General features: G+C 36.4%; 1 protein-coding gene across 1 annotated transcript in view; it reads right to left on the bottom strand.

The window, feature by feature from the left end:
• The window catches only part of RYK (receptor-like tyrosine kinase), a 100,577-nt gene that overhangs the window by 56,883 nt on the left and 20,312 nt on the right, over positions 1 to 23,382 (bottom strand). Inside the window, exon 4 of the mRNA XM_023527395.1 lies at positions 1,220 to 1,342. Within this exon, the coding sequence (XP_023383163.1) occupies positions 1,220 to 1,342 (123 nt within the window). The remainder of the gene's footprint in view (positions 1 to 1,219; positions 1,343 to 23,382) is intronic.

Raw genomic sequence — 23,382 nt, 5'->3', positions numbered from 1 at the left:
ACCATGGATTTTGCCTGCCAAATGAAGTAGACAATTTGTAGCACTGAAAGGAAGTATTGTTTGAAGTAGTAAAATGTTATTAAAAATCCACGTGTCAATGAGGCACTTAATAAATAACCGTATATCATACATCCATACAATGTTGTATTATAAAGCCATTAAAGAAAATCAGTTAAATCTGTAAGTAGAAAAGAAATGGAAAGATGCCAAGATATTGAATCAGAGAGGGGTAAAAATACTGTATACCATGTGTGTCATAAAATCTCCTTTTTGTTTAAAAAGGGGAAAAAATGAGCCTTGAAATATACCAAACCACAAACAATAATTACTTCTGGGTACATACCTACAAAGTCTTAATGGTTCTTAAAACAATTCTATAATATTTGAATTTTCCTAATAACCATTACTGCTTTATAAACAGAAATAAAAATCTTATTAGTCAAATTTAAACAACTTGCAACAATACAGGACAGATACCACTTTGTAATAGTTTTAAAAAATCCTCTATAATAGGTATTCTTACTTGTTTTTAGCAGCAAAACTATTTTTATTTCCAAAGTAAAATCTGCTTAGAAGCCGATATACAAAGCTAATAAAAGAAAGTGAAGTTGATTGGGGGAGGTAGGCTCTATACTCAGCCTCCCCCTCTTTGACCTACAAGAAAACTTATCATGTTCAAGGACTCCAGACAGTTAGAGAAATTGTGAGGAATTCAGCAACAAGTAAACCAGGCAAGAGGTTCCTTATAGTCAAAGGAGCTTAGCCACAGCACACATGGGTGCCTGAGTCAGCTATACCTTACTTTCAGTTTCTCCATAAATAGAAGAACTATATCCATTACCACAAACATGTCTAAAATACCTACCCCACCACTTCCCCGACCCTCCACTTATCTCACTTCACCATAACAGCACAGTCATCAGCAAATCCAAATTTCCCCTCTGCCAACTAGACCATCCCTGTTTGAAAAGCCTGAAAGGATGTAAGTGTTCTTTCATGAGCTAGGCAAATAATGATGGCTACCATCACTTTAATAGATTTGGGAAAGTCTAGAGGAATAGGTTAAAGATTTAAACTATAAATCAGAAGAGACCCAGTATTGCCACAGCCCACTGACCCTTTTGTGCAGATGGCAGCCCACCCCTCAGATACAGGCCTTGCCACAGCCTCTGGGCCTGGATGGTCTTGTCTTGACATCTTTGGTTGACCTCCCTCTTACCTTGGACTTTGCATGCCAAGTGAAATGTAGAAAATTTGTTTCACTGGGTACTAACAGGTTAAATGATAGAGCGTAGTGACTAATAAGGTCATTTCTCACATAATAAAGTTCTGCATCAAGACCTAGAAAAAAAAAAGAGAGAAAAAAGAATTAAACACCTAAAATACTCTCAAAATCATTAACCATCAGTATTTCAAATACTAATAATAGAGTGAAAATAACACTGATGTGCAAATGTACATCACAAATGTCTCCTATATGTGGTTTCTTATGAAGCAAGAAGAATAGTAAGTTTCATCAATAGCAACAAAAATAAAAAAATAAAAAAAACCGGGGCTCAAAACAATAAAGTAGTTATCCGACTACACACAGGTGTGCTGGAACCACAACTCTGGTAGCCACCCCGTTTTCTGAGGGCCAATATGACACTTTTCCTTTTGGACATAGTGCTTCTCAAAATAACACCTACAAACATAAGGCCCTTTTCCCCTCAAAATTGATGTGGATTTACGAAGAGAGGTTCAAATGGAAGAAAGGCACCTGGGTGAAAAAAATAGTGTGAGCCAAGGCCTCAAGCCCTCAGACAGAGATGACTTCCTCTTGCTCCGTCAGCATGATGTCCTGGCCACTCTGACAGCATTTACCATGGCACACGCACCACTTGTCGCACAAACCCAGGTCCTCGTCCCTATGTATACCAAAGTGGAGAACACCATATTTCTCCTCGCATTCTCAGACAGTTAAAGAAAATTAGTAAGTAAGTATTTGTTAAACAAGTTAGTGCTGCAGAGAAAGCAGAAGTAATCGAGATGCCCGAGAAATGCTAGAGAAGTAACTCCTAAATTGCACTCATTCCCATACCACCTTCTTGAAGAGGGCCACGTCTAACGGCCAGCACATACCACATTCTCCGACTTTATCATATCCCATCATCCTACCTATGCTTAATGATTTTCTTTAAAATTGATTCAATTTTTTAGAATAAAAGTTTTAAAGGCAAAATTTAATCACTATCTTGAGTGGAAAAATCAGTAATTATTGTGAAAAAATACAAGGTAACCAGAAAAATCAATAAAAAGGAAAACCAAACAATATTACTAAATTCTTAATACTGGTGCCCACCAAGAAAGAGAGCTTGAGTCCAGCTCATTATTTACAAAAAGGGAGGAGGGAGGTATTAGCAAGTGTTTGTGCGAGGTAAAGAATCAAACAGAGGCTTTTTCTCCATGATAATCGAAAATAATCAAAGAATTAAAGCAAGAAGTTACTTTCTCTAACTTATTTACTGTTAATTAGATTTGTGTTCAGGTGTCCCTCTAGTAATACAAAACATACATATTCTACACGTTGGAGGGAAAATGGTACAGGGAGACCAAGTGAAATATAAATTTCATATTTACTCATTTTATACCAGGGTTTTGACACCTCGTGGTATGCAGAGTCAAGATGTAGATCTCACACCTCCTAAGAATACAGATGTAAAAACAACTGTTACAAGCACTTATATAAAATTAGTCTTTTCATTTCTGAATTAAATCGAATACAATCATCAATTCAGAAATGAGATTTGAGGATTACATAGGGGAAAGTTGCTGCGTTGGCTGGGTAGCACTGTTGTATTTATCCTATAGAAGGTATGGAATGCAATGGGAGAGAGTAAGAGGTCTTCTGCAAAAGGCTCTCCCTATTGGCAGGACAGGAAGTGCTAGCAAATATCTGGGGAGGGAGGGTGGTGTTGGAGAAAGAAGGGAAAAGCAAAAGAAAGCTGGGTACAAAGAAACCGTCAGCAATCACAATGATTGTAAATAGCATAAATTTGCTTGTTTTAAAAAAAGTCTGAGTCTTACTCCAGTCTAAATTGATGCTGTTTACAAAAAATACACCTAGAACAAAATTTTAAAATATATGCCAGATTAAAAAAACAAAAATACATAAGAAAAACAAAAAAGTAGATGAGGCAGTATTAACATGAGACAAGCTAGAACTCAAGGTAAAAAGGTTTTATATTAATAAATCCATTAACTAATATCAAATTAATAAGAAAATTCTTATTAATAATAAACTTAAGATATAGTAGTGCAAACTAACAAAAGAGCTTCGAATACAGAAAACAAAAACAGATCAGAAAATCAAGAAGAAACAGACAAATCCGCAATCATAGTTGGAAACGAACACCCTCTAAGAATACAAAAGATCAAAACGGATAAAAATTTAGTGTGGACATATGATTTGAACAATATAATGTGGAACATGAAACAAGGTGGGGGTGTTAATTATGAAGTAGACCACGCACATTAAAAACAATGAATTGTTTTGTACCTAGAAAGAATACGGGTTACCTTTTCTGATTAAATACCATGGCAAAAAGTTAACTAAAGATAAGGATTAAACCAAAAGATGATTACTTGAAAAGATTAATAAAATAGTTAAATCTTTTGCAAGACTGATTAAAAAAAAAGAGAACACACAAATTACCAATATTAGGAATGAAGAGGGAACATCACTACAAATCCTATAGATGTTAAAGATTTTTAAAAAATATTATGAACAACTTTATGACAATAAATTCAATAACTTAGATAAAATACAAAAATCCCTGAAAAACAATTTACCAAAACTGAGAAAATCCAAATAATTAGAAATCTTCCCCCAAAGCTCCCGGTCCAGATGAATTCTATCAAACATTTAAGAAAGATAAAATAACCAATCTTGCATAAACTCTTTCAGAAAACAGTTGAAGAAAATACTTTCTAACTCACTTTATGATGCCAGCATCACGCTAATATTAAAACCTGATGAAAACATTATAAGAAAAATATAGACTGACATCCCTTGTGACCATAGATATAAACATTCTCCACAGAACATTAGCAAACCGAATACAGCAATATATAAAAAAGATAAAACATCATGATCAAATGTTTATGAAAGGTTAATCTTTAAAAATCAATATAATTCACCATGTTAACAGAATAAAACAAAAACCCAGATCATCTCAAAAAATGAAAAAGCATTTGGTAAAATTCACAGCCTATAAATGGTAAAAACTGTTAGCAAACTAGGAAAAGACATAAACTTTCTTAGTCTGATAAACAGTATCTACTAAAACCCTGTATATAGATAATATCACACTCAATGATGAATTATTAAATTCTTATTTCTAAGATCAGAAACAAGGCAAGCATGTCCACTTTCATCTCTTCTATTCAACCTTGTATTGGAGGTCCTAGCCAATGTACTAAGACAGGACAAAAAGCATAAAGGTTGTAAAGGATGAACTAAACTTACTTTTAAAGATGATAGGATTATGTGTGTAGAAAACACAATGGAATCTACTAAAATACTACTAAAATCAACTCCTGAACTTAGCAAGTTTCAGAATACGAGGCCAATATTTTTTTAAAAAACTGTATTTCTATATATTAGCAACAATTGGAAAATAAAATTCAAAAATCAATACCATTAACATTTAAAAAAACACCAGTACCTAGAAATAAATCTAACTAGAAATATGTAAGTCCTCTACATCGAAAACTACAAAATGCGGCTAAGGAAAATTAGAGATGACCTAAGTAAGTGAAGACATTCCATTCTCTTAGATAAGCCTCAATATTAAGATGTCAGGTCTCTCAAATTGATCTATGGATTTAAAGTAATCTCAACAGATTTTCTGAAAAAACGAATTAATTATCAAATGAAATTTAAATAAAAACAATCTTGAAAAAGAAAAAACAATGTTGGAAGACTCATCACCTGATTTCACAATATAATGAAGAGCTATAGCCCTCAAGACAGTGTGGTTTTGGTGTAAGGTTAGACATATCAATGAACAGAATCCAAAAATAAACCCCCAAATATAGGGCCAATGAAATTTCAACAAAGGCACCAAGGCAGTGCTAATAAAGTGATGCTAAAACACCTAGATAAAGTTATGGGGGGACGAGGAGGATTTTGATTCCTATCTTACATATTACACAAAAACTGATTTAAGATTGAGTATAGCCCTATACGTAAAAGCTAAAACTATAAAGCTTCTAGAAGAAAATGTAAGTGAATATCTTTACAACCTGGAATAAGCAAAGATTTCTCGGACTGGTCACACAAAACATGAAATGAAAGAGAAAAAAACTGATAAATTGGTTGCCATCAAAATTAAAAACTTCTCAAAAGACATTGTTAAAAAAATGAAATTCACATCACAAACTAAAAGAAAATATTCGCAACACATCTAAAAACAAAAAGGACTTGTTTCTAGAATATATAAAGATCTACAAATCCCAAATTAAAGACAAACCAATTAAATAAAATAGGCAAAAGATATGAACACACATTTTGTAAAAAAAAGATATATAAATGAATAATTGTATGAAAAGGTATCAAACATCATTAGTCATCAGAGAAATATTAATTAAAACCACAATGAGATACTATTTCCACCCACAAGAATGACTAAATGCTGGCAAGGATGTGGAGCAATTACAATTTTCATACATGGTTGGGAGTGTAAAAAATGTTCAACTACTTTGGAAAACTGGCAGTTTTTATAAAGTTAAACTCACAACTACTCTATGACCCAATAATTCCACTCCTAGGTAGTTATCCAAAATAAATAAAAACTTGTACATGAATATTGACAGCATTTTCATTCAAAACAGCCAAACTGGCAATAATACAAATGTCCATCGACAGACGAATGGATAATTAATTGTGGTATATTCATACAATGGAATACTATTTAGCAATGAAACTGTTGAGACTTTGTAACAAAAGGGATGAATCTTAAAGACTCATCTGTATGAGTAAAAGAAGCTATACACAAAAGAGTATATACTATATAATTCTATTTATATAAAGTTCTAGAACAGGCAAAACTAATTTATGCTGATAGAAATCAGATCAGTGTGGTTGCCTGGGAAGAGAGGTGGGAGAGAGACTGGTGAATTGATTACAAAGGGGCACCAGGGAACTTCCTGGGGTGATGGAAATGTTATATTTCTAAGTGGGGTGTGTATGCACTTTCCAAAACTCAACCAACTATACATTATATGTAAAGTTTACCTAAAATTTTTAAGAGGAGCGGGGAGGAAGTCAACAACAGTTTTTACCTCTTTGTTCTAATCTTAAAAAGCTTGTATACCATAGAATGTTACTAGCACTAACAAAGTTTTAGAAAAAAATAATCTTAAGTGAGCAACAACTTCCTAATTTAAACTTCAGACATCTTTCACAAGGAGATAAAGAATTCAGGTCCTAATAAATAACAATTATAATGTTATTACTGGTAATAACAACAATAACATGTAAATATTTAAGATTTTCAAACACAATTCAAAGTATCAAGAACATCTAGGGGTTCTGTAAATTTGATTCTCTTAAAGCTAGATGAAAAAGAGCTATAAGCAGAAAAGAAAGAAGAAAAAGGCAAGCACATCCTCAAGATACACACGCACTCATTTAATAATTTTTGGTTTAAGTTCTACTTGAAATTCTCTGAATTCATACCTCTCATGAGACTGAGGGATACAGCCAATTCCCTTTCCAGCGAGCGTCCTGCGGACATCTTGTTCTCTCTGAATTACTCAAGGTCTTTCCATGAACTCTAGACAGAAACCATGGTTTCTAACTAGAAAACACTCGCTGGGAACACACATCAGCAACTTCACAACATTCTAATTGAAGGCTGGGCAAAGACTGGTGTCTCTAACTTTCTCAAGCTTCGAAAACCTATTTGGACTTCAGTTTTTGCTGTCATGCTAAATTATTACCTGGTCATCCATCCATGACTTCTTCTCTTCAATGACCCTTTTCTATACTGTCACCCCCTAATGCCACTGTGACTTCTACCAACCTCATCTTCTTGAAGCACAGCTGGCCCTGTAAAGCTCAGAGGACTCATTCTCTCACCATCAGTGGACACTGCCCTGGATCCCTATGACCGCTTCAGATGATTACTTGAGTAACTTTATCAAAAGTCCTGTTTCCATTTGGGCAAATGCCATCAAACTATGCCACCCACTCTCTTCTCCAGTATCTTAGCTACCTCATTCACTGAGGATTCTGGACCAGTTTATAAAATTCCTATACATCCTTCTCCTATGACTTATTATGGCAGACTCCCAGTGTCCTTGAGACCAACCCACTCTCAACCTGCCATCCATGTTCCTTTTATTCTTCAACTTCAACAACTTTCACCTTTAACAAAGCGATCCATTTCCATGGTCAGTAGCAATATATAAATTGTTCTACCTCCAAAAGCTTGAACTGTAAAATCTCAACTAGTAGCTCTTCAGCTCCTTCCCTTTATTGTTTCAACAGCTGTTCTCTTGTTCTCTTTGACTTGACTCTCCTACTCCCTGTCTTCTCTGGTGCTGTAACTGAATGCTGCATAAACCTGGATGAAGCCATTCCCACAAATGAGAATCACTACAAAATCATAACTCCCATCCTCAACAAATAAATCAATATTCATAAGCTGCTGACAGTTTGGAACCCTGTGATCCATATCTGTAAACACTTAATGGCCACCAAAAAATTGAAAATTTGAAATTAACTATCATAAATTGAGGTACTGAAATTGTAATACAATCATTAGAGTTGCTGTTTTCTGACTACAGGTTTTGAAAACATTTGTTTTGAAATGGACATTCATTAACTAAGGTAGTTAATTCCTAGTTGGAAAGAGTTTAAATTTTTTCAAAGAAGCCATTAGATTGAGATTCAAAGTTTTGTCTAACAAATGAGCAAATACAATCTATTCTGTCATAAGACAGATTCCTTTAACACCAATTAGCTTATAAGTGGCCGGTAAATAAAATAACAATGCCAGTATAACATAGAAATTGTGTCAGTTCACATTTGAATATTCCCAGGCAAGGGGAACTGAAAAAGCATAATTTGCAGTGGGAAAGTAAAGACCCTCGCTTAGCTCAGCTACTGCCAGGCAGAAATCCTCTCAGCTCTATTTTAAGAAATATGAGCATTTGAACCCAAGGCTCACTCCTCAGAGGAGCACTGCCAAGCCTCTGCATAGTTCCTGGATCACAGCAATCTGTACTTCCTCTTGTGTCACCTTCTATGGCAGTCTCACTGGCTTAGAAAGCTACTTTCATCTGCACTATCTCAAGACCATGCAAACCAGCCATTTCCATCCTATTATGTTTTAATATCTTTAACTCTCCTCTGAGGCAGCCCCAGCCATTCTAAGTGGTTTGACTGGGCTGTCCAAGTTATGTCATAAGGTATCAATTATGCTTTTGCTAGTACTTGGTTTGAAAATTGCAGAGGTCTTAAGGGTTTGCCCTTAACCTTATTTTTCCCATAAGACCTGTTATTTTTAGTGAAAAGGCAATCTTGAAGTTTTTTTTTTTTTAGGAATGTATTTGATGTTGTAACAGAAATACTTACATATTTAAATATAATACTGAATGTCAGGCAGGGTATGGCTGGCAAGCAATTTGTGTATATGAAAGTTTTACAAATATTTATACTCTTTGACCCAGTAAATTCCACTTTTAAAAATCCATCCTAAGGAAACCAAATACAGATACAAATTTTCATGTAAAAACACATTAATCAAAATAACATTTAAAGTTGAAGAAAAGAAACAATATAAATGACCAATAATAGAACAGTGATTAATAAACTATAATGCATCCATAACAAATAACAATAGTTTTCAATACTTTTTCTTTGGAGAAGAAAAGGTGGTACCCCAAGTCATTACACTCCTTCAATCAAATCTCTCCCTGGTCATCTATGTGACATATTGAGCTTTTCCTTCGAAGACAGGTTTTAATGACAAAAAAAAAAACACTGAAAAAGATTACAAAGCCATAAACAGGAATATTACAAATAAATTTTAATGAACTAGGCTTTGCTTAGACTGTAACACTAAATAAAAAGAGACAAGATACAAACTATAAACAGCAGATTTTTAATAATGCCTGGCACCTAAAATAGTTCTTGTATATAATAAGTAATAATAAATGTCCAGCGAATTAAAGTTAAAAGTATATGTATATACACAATGTGTGTGCTCCATTTCTCAAAAAAGGGAAGGAAATACCAAAAAATATTAACAGTGGTTGATTATAAATGGTGGATTACGAGTTATTTTTACTACATGCTTTTATTTTATTCTTCTCTTAAGTTTTCTAGAAAGCTAAATTAAACTGGAAAAAAATTAGTTTTCAAAAACATGTTTAAAGAAATATACACATAGCTGCAACAATTCACTAAGCAAAAATCCAATTACTGCCTAAAATAATCCATAAAGGCTACTAAGAGCTAGAGAGAAAGCCTCTAAACAACAAAACTGAATAAAAAGTCACATTGATAAAGGTAATATCTTTGATATGTCAAGATTAATACTAATAAGGATAAATTACTAATGACTAAAACACCTTCCAACTTTCCCTTAAAATACCCAGATATACTGAAAAGTAAAATTTGGCAAAGCACTCTGAACTGAAAAGAGAAGATCAAAGCTTGGAAAGAATATCTACAGTCAACATTGACAATGAGACTGATATGAGAAGAAATTCTTAGACTACCATGTTCACTATCTGAATGAGAATAAGCATGGGAAAGAAGACCTAAATAAATGGAAAAACATCCCATCTTCATGGATTGGAAGATTTAACTATTGTTAAGGTGCTACCCAATAGGATATATACTACCCAAAGCGATCTATCGGTGCAAGCCCTATCAAAATTCTACCAGATGCTGGGAGCAGTGGTGCATGCCTGTAGTCCCAGCTAGCTACTTGGGAGGCTGAGGCAGGAGGATCACTTGAGCCCAGGTGTTCTAGGCTGTAGTACTAGCACTATGCCCATTTGGTGTCTGCACCAGGATCGGCAACAATATGGTGACCTCCCGGGAGCGAGGGACCACCAGGTTACCTAAGGAGGGGGGAACCCGCCCAGGTTGGAAATGGAGCAGATCAAAATTCTACCAGAGCAGGTGACGTACAGTGGGAGGAGGGTGTAAAGGGGCTCTGCTGGATGACAGACAGGAACAAGAGTGCACAACCATGAACAAGAGGTAGCATTCTGTCATTAGAATGCACAGAACTTTTATCTTCTAACCTAGCATGAAAAACACTTCAGTTGTTCAATTACCATTACCAGACTTAGTTTTCTCACTGCCAATTCCAGAAGAGTAGGAATCCTGCTCTATCAGAAAATATGACATTGGTTCATAATTTTTTTGTTCATAATTTTAAACAACCCAAAATCCAAGCTGAAAAACCAAAGATGTTCCAGCAAAACTCTAAACACTCATTAAGAAAAAATCTTTTTACTATAGACAGACAAGCTTAATTTCAAACTTAATTCAGGCCTGTGTTCTACGTGACTTGGCCTGTCTAGCTCAAGTTCAAATAATTCAATAGTTCAAAATTTTTTCCAAATGATTTTAAAAGTTAAGTACTGGTTTCCCAAAGCTACAACAATGGTTGATTAGTGTCAATGAGCAAACATCTCCCTTTATAAAAACAGCAACCTTTATAGCACTTAACAAAATACATTCCAAGAAATTGTTCACAAATCTATCTTCCTTACTACCTTGTACAGCTCACAAGCAGAGCTGGGGTCTTCATATTGGTAGCTATTCAAATATTAGATGAATGAATGGCTGGCTGTTGATAAACATCAACTACATCAAAGATGGATTTTGATGAACTGGATGAAATGATATTTTAAAGAAAAACAACAGAAATTAGTTAAGGCAAGAAAATAAGTGATGTCATGGAAAGAGAACTAAAGCAGAGTTTTTGCTAATAGGTAGATGAGTGACCTTTGGCAATAAATGACTTAACCACCTTCTCCAGGCATCAATTTTCTCAACTATAAAACAAGAGAGGTAAACCAGATGATGTTAATGTATCCTCCGCCACAAAGTTCTATTATTCTATGATATCATTCATGGTTTCCAAATGTCAGCCAAAACTCTATTATTCTATGACTGTCATCCACAGTTTCCAAATACTAGTCAAGCTTAAGTAAAAAATATATTTAGTCAAGAAAATCTTCTAGGTTCTGAGGACAGTGCGGTATATGAGCCAGAGGAAAAAAAAGCCAAAATCACTTACTATGTATAAAACCATTAAATACTCTATATTTTAATCGACACTAAAAGAAAATATAGAGCTCTTATTTCAAATTTTTCTAGTTTATGGAAACTAACAAACTAACAACTTGTTCAGCAGAATCTAATAAATCTAGCTACAGTCAAATTATACCTAGAAAATTAGCTAGAAATTAACTTCATCATAAGACAAGGAATTTACAAATGTTAGACGACAGGAACGGGGCATTTCTTCATAATTAAAAAAGAAAAAGCCCATAAATCTTCAATTACCATAGCTGTTTAAACAATAATCTTGTAGATAAAATAAAATTTTTCATGTAATCTTGTCCATTCAGCATTTTCCTCCTATTTTTCTCATGCAGCATGAAGTGTCTTGATAGAGCTGGGTTGAGGTGTATAATATACATACATATAGAGAGTATAAAAAGAATTAAAATGAGTTTTTAAGAGCAAGAAGATATGCATTATTGACAATAGAAGACAGTGTAAATATGATCCCACACTCCACCCCTTTCCTCCAGGATGCCTCAACATCTCCTACCTAAGACCGGCCTTCTCCTAGGAAAGATAAGCAGGTCCACCCTTTTAGTCCCTGTAAGGTGACTAGAGAGTCACCTTCAAGGAAGGGAATCTCGTGATCCTCCCAAGGAAGAGCTGGGCACCTGCAGTCACCGAGTGCCTTTCCTCACTTTGCCACCGCAGGGAAAAAACATAATATGTGGTTAAAATCAATAGCTCACTTAAAAACAATCCACAGGAGTGGCTATTTGTTGCCACTGCTTTAACAAACCAAGCTACAGAGTGCAAAGGCCCACCGAACAAACATTTCCCCACCACTATCCTCCAGAGATTATATTTGAGATCGTAACTTTCACTGTAATCTGTGATCCCTGGAATGGAAACCCAAAGCTATCCCCACGGATGGTGTGCTCAGGTTTGCCTCTCTAGTACTTGTGATATCACCTTTGGGAGAAGTTGGGCAAAATCAAAAGGAGAATATGGTCACTTTTGATTTCAAACAGATAACTCAGATATAACCTTCCCATCTGAAAATACTATGCAGATGAATAAGAAATTATAAAGAGAGATAGACACTAAAATACAGGATTAGGGAACAAGATTTCACATCCAAATACTATATCATCTAAAACAAATTCATAAAAGAATTTCCTCAAAGATGTGATTTGTACCACAACTGCAGAGATGTTAAAGGTGATTCCCAAATCTTTTCCAAGGATAAGGATCAAAAACTCAACCCATAATCTCCAGCGCAGTAACATAAAATATGAAGCATGCCCTGCTACAGTGTCAGAATGTTCCTGAATCTGGTAAAAAGATACTTTGGGAACTAATTTGTCAACTGACTAGCTCATGAGCATTGCAGGTAAGGCCCTATAAATAGAGATGGAATAATTTACTCATAGTTTGACATAATCACCACTCAATTTCTTTCCTAGCTAACTCTTAGTAGAAGCATGCTATCTTAGTCAGCAGTGCAGGCCATTAGTAACTAAGAGTTGGCTGTTATGTCCAGGGTCTCAAAGCACAATGGAAAATTCACAAATATCACTTCTCCCTGCCAGCAACAGGAAGCACCGCAAAGGGCTAAACTGGAGTCCAGTTCCAAAGCTACCTAAATTCTTTTCTCAGGCAAGTCACATAGCACTCTGCTAGGAGTTAGTTCTGTGAAGGTAGGAATCTTTACTATTTTATTCACCAAACTATGGTCCAGTACACACTCAATAAATAATTGTTTGGTGAGTGATAAATGTTATTGAAGGCAATGAATCAACCATGTGATATTTGACCTCTCTTTCTAACATTCTATAATTTTCATACGAAAATATGCAAATATCCTACCAATAGCTAAAATAGATTGTTTTGAGGATTAGGTAGCATTTTCATATATATTACAGCAACTGCTGTTAACAGACATCCTGTTGTTGGTTGAAAAGCATCTCATCTTATACTGGAGGAAACCAAAACTCAGAAACATTAATTACTTGCCTACCCACATAAAGCAGAAGGAGGAAACAGAATTAAAACTCAGTATGCAGATTCCAAATCCAATACTGTCCCACATCATGTTATCTACCATATACTCACATTAATGAATGTACATATGCACACACACATATACAAACCTTACACCTTTTTTCTTTAAATTGACATAAATTCTCTCCTTTAATAAATAATTTAAGGAGTTACACAACTTTAGAAAAGATGCAAACAATCAAAATGATAATTGTTGGCCATTTCTGCTTTTAGACAAGACAGAATAACAGGATCACATTAACCATCTCATCTGAAATAACCAAAAAAAAGACATAATATATGAGAATTCAGAAAAACAAAGACAGCTCAAGTATACAAGACAAAGAACCAGAGAGGAGAAAGCTTCACAGAAAGAACTTCTAAAATCTGCAGGTTACCCTCCAGTCTTCAACTGAATATTGATCAGAGCAAGGACAGAGAAAGGATAAAAAGTGTCTAGACCTACACAGGATCTGGAATATCGCCTATTCCCATGAGCCAGACTGGAAAACCTCATGATTCACAGGTCACTGGAGAAAGTACACAAAATGGTCTTGACTCAGTAGTGTGGAATAATTAGCTCTACACTGAGCACTGCTCCTGTCCTATCTAACAAGTCTTAAAAACAAGACCTGAAAGGATCAAACTGTTTCCAAGTAATTTAATTGAATCCCAGAACAAAAGCCAAGAATATTCATAGGGATACAAAAATATCTAGCACCCAGCAAGGAAAATTCACAGTGCCTGCCATCCAGGCAAAAACTAACTGACATGCAGGATAGACAGACGGATGGACAGATGGATATATACATAGATTGAAAACAACCCAGAACTGGTACAGACTTTAGAATTAGCAAACGAGGACACTGGGACAACTTGAAACAACTATTATAACTGTAATCCACATGATCAAAAAGTAGAGATGTGGAAGACATAAAAAGACCCAAATCAAATTTATGAAATGTATGAGATGAAAAAATACACTGGACAGAATTAACAGCAGATTAGGCATTTCAGATGAAAAGGTTAAAATTCTATTTCCCAGCTTTAATTACTAGAAAAGGCTTTTGCCAGAATCTCTCTTGAATATTTCACATTCTCTGACTGTAGGGTGGACCAAGAGTCTTCTAAGAGACTGCTACATGCCAAGCCATGAGGAGGCCTTAGTGCAGCAAGGAAAAAACAGAATGTGGCAGATACAGTGATACAGATTTGTCTGTACAGGGTATAGAGCTATGGAAGCCAAGATGGGGGCGGGGAAGGTACCTTACTCAAAAAGGGGAGTTCAAGAGACAGAGACTTAGGAAAATGAGGCAACTTCAAAGAAAATAAAATATTAATAACTAATTTATTTAAACTTTCATTTATAAGTGTAAGTTCAGTCTGATTCCCCTTTTGGATAATAACCTAGCAGACAATAGGAAATGATGAAGAGAATGATGACTCCAGTAAAGTATAAGACAGTGAATACAAAATAAAAGTGATTCATTTATTTATTCATTCACTGAACTTATACTGAACATCTACTATATGCCAGGTACTATTTTAGGTGCTGGATATAAAGTGGAAAAATAAAAAAAGGTCTCTACTCAAAGAGAAGCTTTCCTAAAGGGGGAGATAGAAATAACAAAAGTATAGGTGCTTAAAATAAAACAGGGTGACAGAGTAGCACTGAGGGGTAAAACCTAGAAAGGCAAGGCTTTCTTAGCAAGTGGCATTTTAAGTTGAGATCTAGAAGGTTCTACCCATGTAAAGATCTGTAGAAAGCATGGGAGGCACAGCAATCATCTAATGCAGATCCTAAGGTGAGAAAGAGCTTGGCACCAGAGGAACTAAACATATGGTTTGGTGGGAGGCAGGGATGAGAGAGGAAACTGGTGACAGGAAAGAATCTCTATATAAAGATTCATGTGTAAATCAAGAAAATTTGAACAGCCTAGATATTTGATATTTACTAATTACTGTTAATTTCTTAGGTGGGATAATGGTTATAAATTTTTAAAGAGTCCTTATCTTTTAGAGATACATGCTAAAAAGTTTTATAAAATTTTATGTGTGGGTTTACTTCAAAATATGGTATTTATAAATAAAAATGCCACCTCCACAAGGGATTTTTTAGGGCGGCAAAACTATTCTGTAGAATACTCTGATGGATACATGATATGATGCGTTTGTCGAAATCCATATAACAGAGTAAACCTTAATGTAAGCAAATTTTAAAAAATTCTGCAGGAGGTCAGGGAATCCCAGGATAAAATACAGAATGTAACAGATGCTTCCTCCCAGAACCAGCTTTTGTGGAACTCAGATGCATCCATAAACTTTTATCAGGGGTCCCTGCAAAGCCTCCAAAGTCTAAGAACCCCTAGCACAGTATACAAAATTTATTATGTGTGGGTAACCATGCCTTGTCTAGCAAAAGGTCCTCAGTCTTTCACAAAAAAAGGCTAAGAACCACTGACATTTCTCTTGCCAGCAACTTCCTAGCTGAAAACTGAATTGCTATTATTCTTGAACCTACTGGTAATATCTCACTGCAACCATTTGGATTCCCTGCAAAGACATTACTACACAGCCATTACCACAAGCAAATAATAAATACCACCAGTGAATTTTACAACCTGGAAAGAAAGTTGTGACAGATACCAGGGGGGGGGAAAAAAAGGAATGGTGGAAAATTACCCCTAAGTGCAGCAAAAAAAAACAAGCTGTCAATTATCTGATGACTCTCCATTGAATGTAAAATGGTTCTAATTTCAGAGATGTTCAAATGTTGAAAAGCTATACATCTTACTTAGAATCAAGGAAACATGGCATTCAAAAGGTTCATTAGCTGAGGCCCATCTCAGATCTCCTAAACAAATTGCTCAGGGTAGGTATAGGAATCTATTTTTTTTCGCCCCTCAGATGATTTTGGTCAGATATTTTTTTTACGCCCCTCAGATGATTTTGGTCTGCTAACCTTCAGAGACAGCACAGTAGAGAAAGCATGCACTTTGGAGTCACATAGCCCCAGACATCTCTGTGACCTCCAGGAAATTCTGTAATTTCCCAGAACCTCAGCTTTATCTGTAAAAAAATGTCAATGCCACCTACTTCCTATGGTTGATAAAATAAAAGAGAACACATATGAGTACTTGCCACATAGCAAGAAGTATAGTAAAACACACATATTTATATAAGAACATATTTATTTATGAACAAGACATAACATATTTATCTTATGAACAAGAATGCGACCTATGAAATTACTTTTCATAAAGTCTACCACTCAGCACTGTCACTTGCTTAGGCATAGTAAAAAGAATCCTTCAATAAGTGTTTATTGTGTAACTCAGCAATACACATGCATTTGTTTTGGCACATCACATTTTAAGAGATCCTACATAAATGAAATATAACATTTCAATTACAAATACAGCGCTTGATTTAAATCAACAAGGATAACACATAAAAGCATATTTTTAAGTGTGATATAATTTCAGAGTAGCTAATAGCTGTTTCATGCACAAATTTTTATTTTGTTTTGTTTTAGTATACAGAGCTGGCAAGTGTTTTTCATAACATAAAATTTCAAAAGTAGCGCCATGGACGTTCTCAATTCAGGATGCTCAAAGAAAAAATCTATATGCTTTCATTTATTTCTAAAGTGACCCTTAAAATCCAAGCAGTATTTTAGGCAGCTCCTTCAGAACTGACTAGTCAACTCAGGATGTGACTCATAGGGGACAGGTTTAGCTATAATTGGATAGAGTTCTCCCACATGTGTAGCATGAAGAAGGGGGAAAAAACTCAAAACCCACAATTGCACAATGTCTCAGCCTTGCTTTCCCGATGAAGAACACATGAATTCAAATTGAAGCTGCATCAATGCCACCAATCCCACCCGAATGCCCAGGGTTAAGAGTCTGCCGGAGGGTGTAAACCCACCTTCACCAGCACCCCACCTCCTCAGGATCTAGGTAATGGCAAGTTATGCTAGACATATCAGCAGAGAGGATACCCTCACACCTTCCCTTACCAAGCACTTGGCCTGGGGTTTAAGAGGAAAGAGAGATGCTGGGAGAGGAATACATGGTTCATCTAATTTTTCTTTCCCTCAACCACTTCCCAAAAGAAAAGAGTCCTTTGGTCAGCTGCCCAAATCTGAAGCCCTGGATTCCTGTGACTCCTCCCTTTTCTTTAACTCTCAAGTCTCCACTAAGTCTCCAAACTCCCTGCAAATTCCTCATAAACCCATCCCACCCCTTCAACTGCCCTAGTTGATCCCTCTTATCACAAGGCTGACTCTATCTCATCTCCCAGATCCAGCTTTTCAGTCTTCAAGCCACTCTTTTCACTGGAGCCAAAGCTCTCTTTTCTATAACTCAGTCCTTATCGTGCAGTCTCCTGTCCTAAATTCTTCAACAACTCATTACCCATAAAACTCAAGTTTCTAATCCAATCTCAACCTATCTTCCAGCTTTATATTTTACCACTCTCCGGCTTTGCCAATTTTTCTCATCTTGGCCACATGAGATTTTTCCTACTACTTGATTTCACACACATCTGCTTCCGTAGGACTATAGCTTTGTTCACACTATTTTCTCTGCCTGGCATGAACTGTTTCTCTTCTCTGCCTATCAAATTCATCCTTCAAGGTTCGGCTCAAATGTCTCCTTTCCTAGAAGACCTTTCCTAAACTCTAAGCCTCTCTCCCTTCCCCACTTCTGTAGTCAGAAGTCACTCTTAAAAAACATATCAGTCAGCAATATAATTCTTTTCTCAGTGTCATAGTTTTAGATATGTCCTCCCTACAAAACTGAGTTCCTCAAGAAAATAAATTTAATAATTTTGAATCTCCATTTTCTACCACAATATATGGTACTTGGCTGGACTTCAATTTTTTTTTTTACTTGACTGATTTGGGGAGCAATGATCTCAACTAGTATTGACCTGATTTTAAATAAGATGTGAACAATGTAAACTCTTACAGGGAGCATTTATTTTTTAAGAGAGAAGTAAGTTATACAAAGTGAATTTCTAATTGGTAGGAGGCAGAGTCTATTCTCAGAAGTCTCTCTGACCTCTACAGATTCCCTATCACTACCATAACTGCTGCCATGACCAGTTTATATCATACCTCTCCACCCACTCACCAGCATTTTATCCGAAACCACTGCCCCAGCCACGTACCACTTTCACAAGCCCTGGACTTAGGGAACTCAGTACTATCAGAATTATCAATTAGATAGAGAACATGGGAAGATGCAAGTAATGACCCAGACCACAAGCAAGCACATGTGGCAGGAGGCTTGCAGATTCTACTCCTTGACTATTTTGGTTGATCGCAGCTCGACCAAGAGGCAGTATGGATTCCAGACTCAGGCAGGCCTGAGCCAAGACCTGATGCTCTTACCCAAAAGACCTCAAATCAGAGTCCTCTTCAGTAAAATGAGGAAATAAATGCCTATTATGCAACTTGTTAAGAAAAGTAAATGAGAGCAATGAAGCAGGGCCTGGGGACACAGGGATGCCACTGAGGCTTTTGGAGTCTCTATGATGGACTTCCATTAGGACCGCATGTCCCACTAGCAAGGAATTGGGTTGGTTACACACCACCTCCCAATCTGTTTCCTTATCTATATAATGGAAACAACAGCACATACCTAACACAGGGATTACCTTTGTGCCTCACACAGGCAAAAGACTGCTGCATGTCAGCAGCATTCTAAAAAGTGTCAAGTACTACTTCAACCACCACTACTATCTCCTTAATATTATTACCAAATACTGCTATTAACACCAGCTCTTCACAAGTCAAAACTCAATCTTAACTGCCATTTACACATTGTGGAATGACCACTAGTCTTCATTCCCATTTCTTCCGAAAACTTTTCTAAAATGATAGCAATGAAATCACAAAGACATTAAACCACAAAGACAAACAGAAAGGGAATGAAAACGACACTTTATACATTTCAACAAACTTTGCAAGATGGGAAGCAGTTGAAGAAATGGTCAGGACTTCTGAGGGGCTCAACCCTGGAACCAGCAAGGGCCAATCAAGGCCAGCCTGAAGCTCAGACCTGACAAAGGGGGAGCTTCTGCAGGGGGTATTCAACAAGGGGTATTCTCCAGGTCCAATAAGAGACCTAAAGTTTTTTCTGAAGAAACTGAACCACAGAGGCAGGAGAACTGTAAACGAGAGAACTCAAAGTCTACAGCCTCAACGGTGGCACCCTCCATCCCCCTCAACCAAATATCCCAAATCCAGGTAGCTGGTGCATCACCAAGCACACCAGAGGCAGGAAATTGGAAGTGTCTTCTGTGCAGACACTGACTAGTCCCAAAAAAGATGTGAAAGTGCTGATACGTGGGACAGACTACCAATGAAAGGTCCACCTGCACCTCAAGGGTAGTCATAGACCACCAGCATACACATGCATGTTCTCTCTCCCCTAATCCACTTTTCAGCATGTCGCTCTTAATTACAGGCAGCCAAGGATCACCAGATATTTGTGATATAAACAAACATAAAAGAATTCTGAAATTAACAGGCACACTGGAGGAAGCAGAATATTAAAAACATTTAGAAAAAAATTAAAAACAACATACACACCACAAAAATAAGGGAAGATAATACATCCATAAAGAATAAGATAGAAACTGAAAAATGAAATGGACACAGAGAACAAAAAGAGCTTCTAAAATTTAAAGACATCATCATTAAAATTTTAAAAATAAAAGCCTGAAAGACAAAATTAAGACATCCTCACCCACTTCCCACCTCAAAATACAAAGATATAAGTTAAGAAAATCTGAAGATCAAGTCCAGGAGAGTCAATAACCAAACTAAAAGACATTCAAAAAAAACAAAACACAAACAAACAAAAAAGAAGGGGTAGGAAATTATCAGAGAAGTAACAAACTTCAGTTTTGAAAACTGATATGAGTCTCTAGATTGAAAAGGCCCACTTAAGACGGAGAACAGACAGACGGAAGGACTCACATAAAAGCTTATAAAATTTCAGAAAGCCTGAAAAAGACACTCAAAAAGAAAAAAAGAAAAAAGAATCAAAATGGCTTTGGATTTTTGTCAGAAACCTTTAATGCCAGAAAACAGTGAGAAAATGCAAAATTGTGAAAAGAAGTTATTTTCAACCTAATATACTAAATTCAGCCAAATCATCTAGAAAGCATGATAGGACAAACACCTTCAGACATGCAAGGCCACAAATAATTTACCTCCGATGCACCCCTTCTAAAGAGGATACACTAGCAAAACAAAGCAAACCAAGAAAAAGAAGACAGGAGATCCAAGAAACTGAGGCTCTAAGAAGAGAGAAAAAGGAACAGAAGTCACAGGAAAAACAATTCTACTGTTCAGATTAGAATAAGAGGATGGAAGGCTTTGGAGGTGCAAGTCTCTAAGAGAAAAACAAGTGGAACTGACAGATGATTTGATGTATTACCTGGAAAAACCTATCAAAAGGCAGGTAACACATTTCTTGGAGTATCTGAGGGACTGACTGTACCATAGATATGTAAAAAAACTAATCAAAAAGTTTAAAAGACAATTATATACACAATAATGTAAATACTGACTGCTGGTTTTACCGAAAATTGCTATGTAACTATATTGGGCAGTTTGTGGGAGACAAGAGGGCAAGTACTCAATTATGATACTAGGAAGTCAAATGCTTATTCTACATGATTTAGAAATATTAAAGTAAAAAACAAACTAGTTTAAGACAGTAGCTTCCACTGGAAAGTAGGGACTGGAGGAAAAAAGGCCAAAGGCAGAAAATTGCTGTTTTTGACTTCAAGCCTTTTGGCACTATTTGTTTTTTTATAAACTGTGTGCCTGTATTAACTGGATTAAAACAACTTATTATCATATCAAGGGCCATTAGTTCAATTTATAAAGTTGTCACTATCCACTTCATTTATAAGTTTCTTACTTGGAATTCCAAAGTCATTGTCTTAGAAATATTATGAAATTGATGCTTAGATCCCCAAGTCGGATTTCAGAAGGCATTTAACCCATAAGGGTACAAAAATATGGTACGAAGAATTATTTCAAGAGTTTCTGTGGGAAACTGCATTCTGAGAACTCAGGATGCCTGGTATACACCTCAGCCCTACCCAGATGCTCTTCCCTACCCACGGGTGGCCAAGGAATATTTTAAAGGTAGAATGTATAAGGGAGATGGATGAGATGGAAGGAGAGGACGTGGATCTGGCAAGATAGAGAGTCAAGAGAGTCAAGATACCCACTGTAAAAGGTCAACTCTATTTGCACTAGAGAAAATACAGCTGAAGGTCCCTCTTGCCCCAGAAGTGTACAAGGTTGATTAGTGAGGCAATCCTCCCTCTGTGCTCCCAACATCCCATTCCCGAGCATAAACTGCATGCTCACCAATCAAGTAACGAATACATCATCTCAAGTATTAATTAGCAATCGTTATTTTTCCACCATGCCATAAATCAAACTGCTATAGTATAAACAATATCTTCATTTCATTCAATAAAACTTTGCAGCCTATGTAAACATTGTTTGATTAAAAAAAAAAAAAAGATTATAAATTGTGTGAGCAAGTTATTTAAAGCCTGACTTTCCTCATCTCTAAAATGAGAATGATACCTACCTCACTGGGTCACAAGAAAATTAGAGGAAATGATGTGTAAAAACATGTAGGAGCAGGTATAGGGCAGGCACTCAGTCAATGTCAGCCTCTGGTTGTCCCCTGTCCTCTACCTCCACCCAGACTGGTTTGTTAAAATAAACAAAACCACAAATTATATATAATCTTTTAACCAAAAAAAAAAAAAACTTTAGAAAACCATGAATACATTAATATTTTAAATTAATGTGATGTGAGTCCATATTTAAGCATTCAATATTTTTCATAACCTTTGTCTTATGTTCCAAGTACTAACCCAATTTGCAGTTTTACTTCCGCTAAACTAAATTCAGTTGATTCAGCTAGACTAAAAAGGGGATTAAGAATGGCAAGACATTATAAAAACACAGCATTCCTTGGTTAAAGACTACAAACCCATATATGTAACAATGTCTAAACAGTCTGCTAAAAACAATTCCATTTCAACACTGAGTCCACCTCAACGTATTTCCAGTAAGTCTTAAAACTTAAAATAATAAAACTGACATAATGGATGCTTGAGAGAATAATTTTTCCCCCTCAAACACTCAGATGGACCACAAATCTGAGATGAAATAAAGGGATATTAATACACAAAAGAAATCTGCAACTACCTAAGACTTCTCTTTGGAACTATTTCTATCAGACCTCTAAGGGGTCATTTCCAACAAGAGAACATCATTAGTTTTCAAATAAATTCCTCCCAAACGACAAAGCTATTTAAATAGAATGGAACCATCAACTGATCCAAAGCCAAGTTCTCCTTTCCCTACAAGGTATTCAAAGTAGGAGAGTGACCCAGAAACATAGGATCAGTCCAAACTCCAACACGCCCCAGACAAGAACCAAGAAGGTAATGAAAAAGCTAAAAGGTCTGCTACCTGGAGATTTTTCATGATTTAGAAGTATGCTTATCGGTCGCAAGAGTCGGAGACTGCACGAACACGTAATGTCTTTCTATACTTCTCTTTAAAAAAAGAAAAAGAAAAAAACATAACCAGAAAGTATGACCTCTGGAATGAGTCCTCTACTGGGGCATCAAAACCACCACCAAGGGTTTGCAGGTTTAGTCTACACAAAACGTGGATTTCGAGGTATCCAAGATCCAAGGCCCAAGAGTGGCACACATAGGAGGAGTCAAAGAAACTTGGTGCGGCAGGGAAGAAAAGCTGTAAGGTTGCTTGCCTGTAGGAAATAAGATTAAGGACTGAAGAGGCTATATGGAGGATGGAATGGGGTGGATCCCGGGTCTTTCCAGGAGGCCGAGGGATCTCGGGGTCTTTTCGTGGCTGGGCAGCGAGGGCGTAGGGGGAAAGCTAGAAGGCTGACCCGGGGCGGAGGCTGGGCAGGGACCACACCTCCCGGCCAGCACGGCAGGCAAAGGCCGGGGCCCGC

Source organism: Pteropus vampyrus, unplaced genomic scaffold (genome assembly GCF_000151845.1).
Source record: "Pteropus vampyrus isolate Shadow unplaced genomic scaffold, Pvam_2.0 Scaffold1, whole genome shotgun sequence".
NCBI classification, from domain to species: domain Eukaryota; kingdom Metazoa; phylum Chordata; class Mammalia; order Chiroptera; family Pteropodidae; genus Pteropus; species Pteropus vampyrus.
Note: the sequence above shows the minus strand (reverse complement) of the source record. Positions and strands in the feature narration are given on the sequence as shown.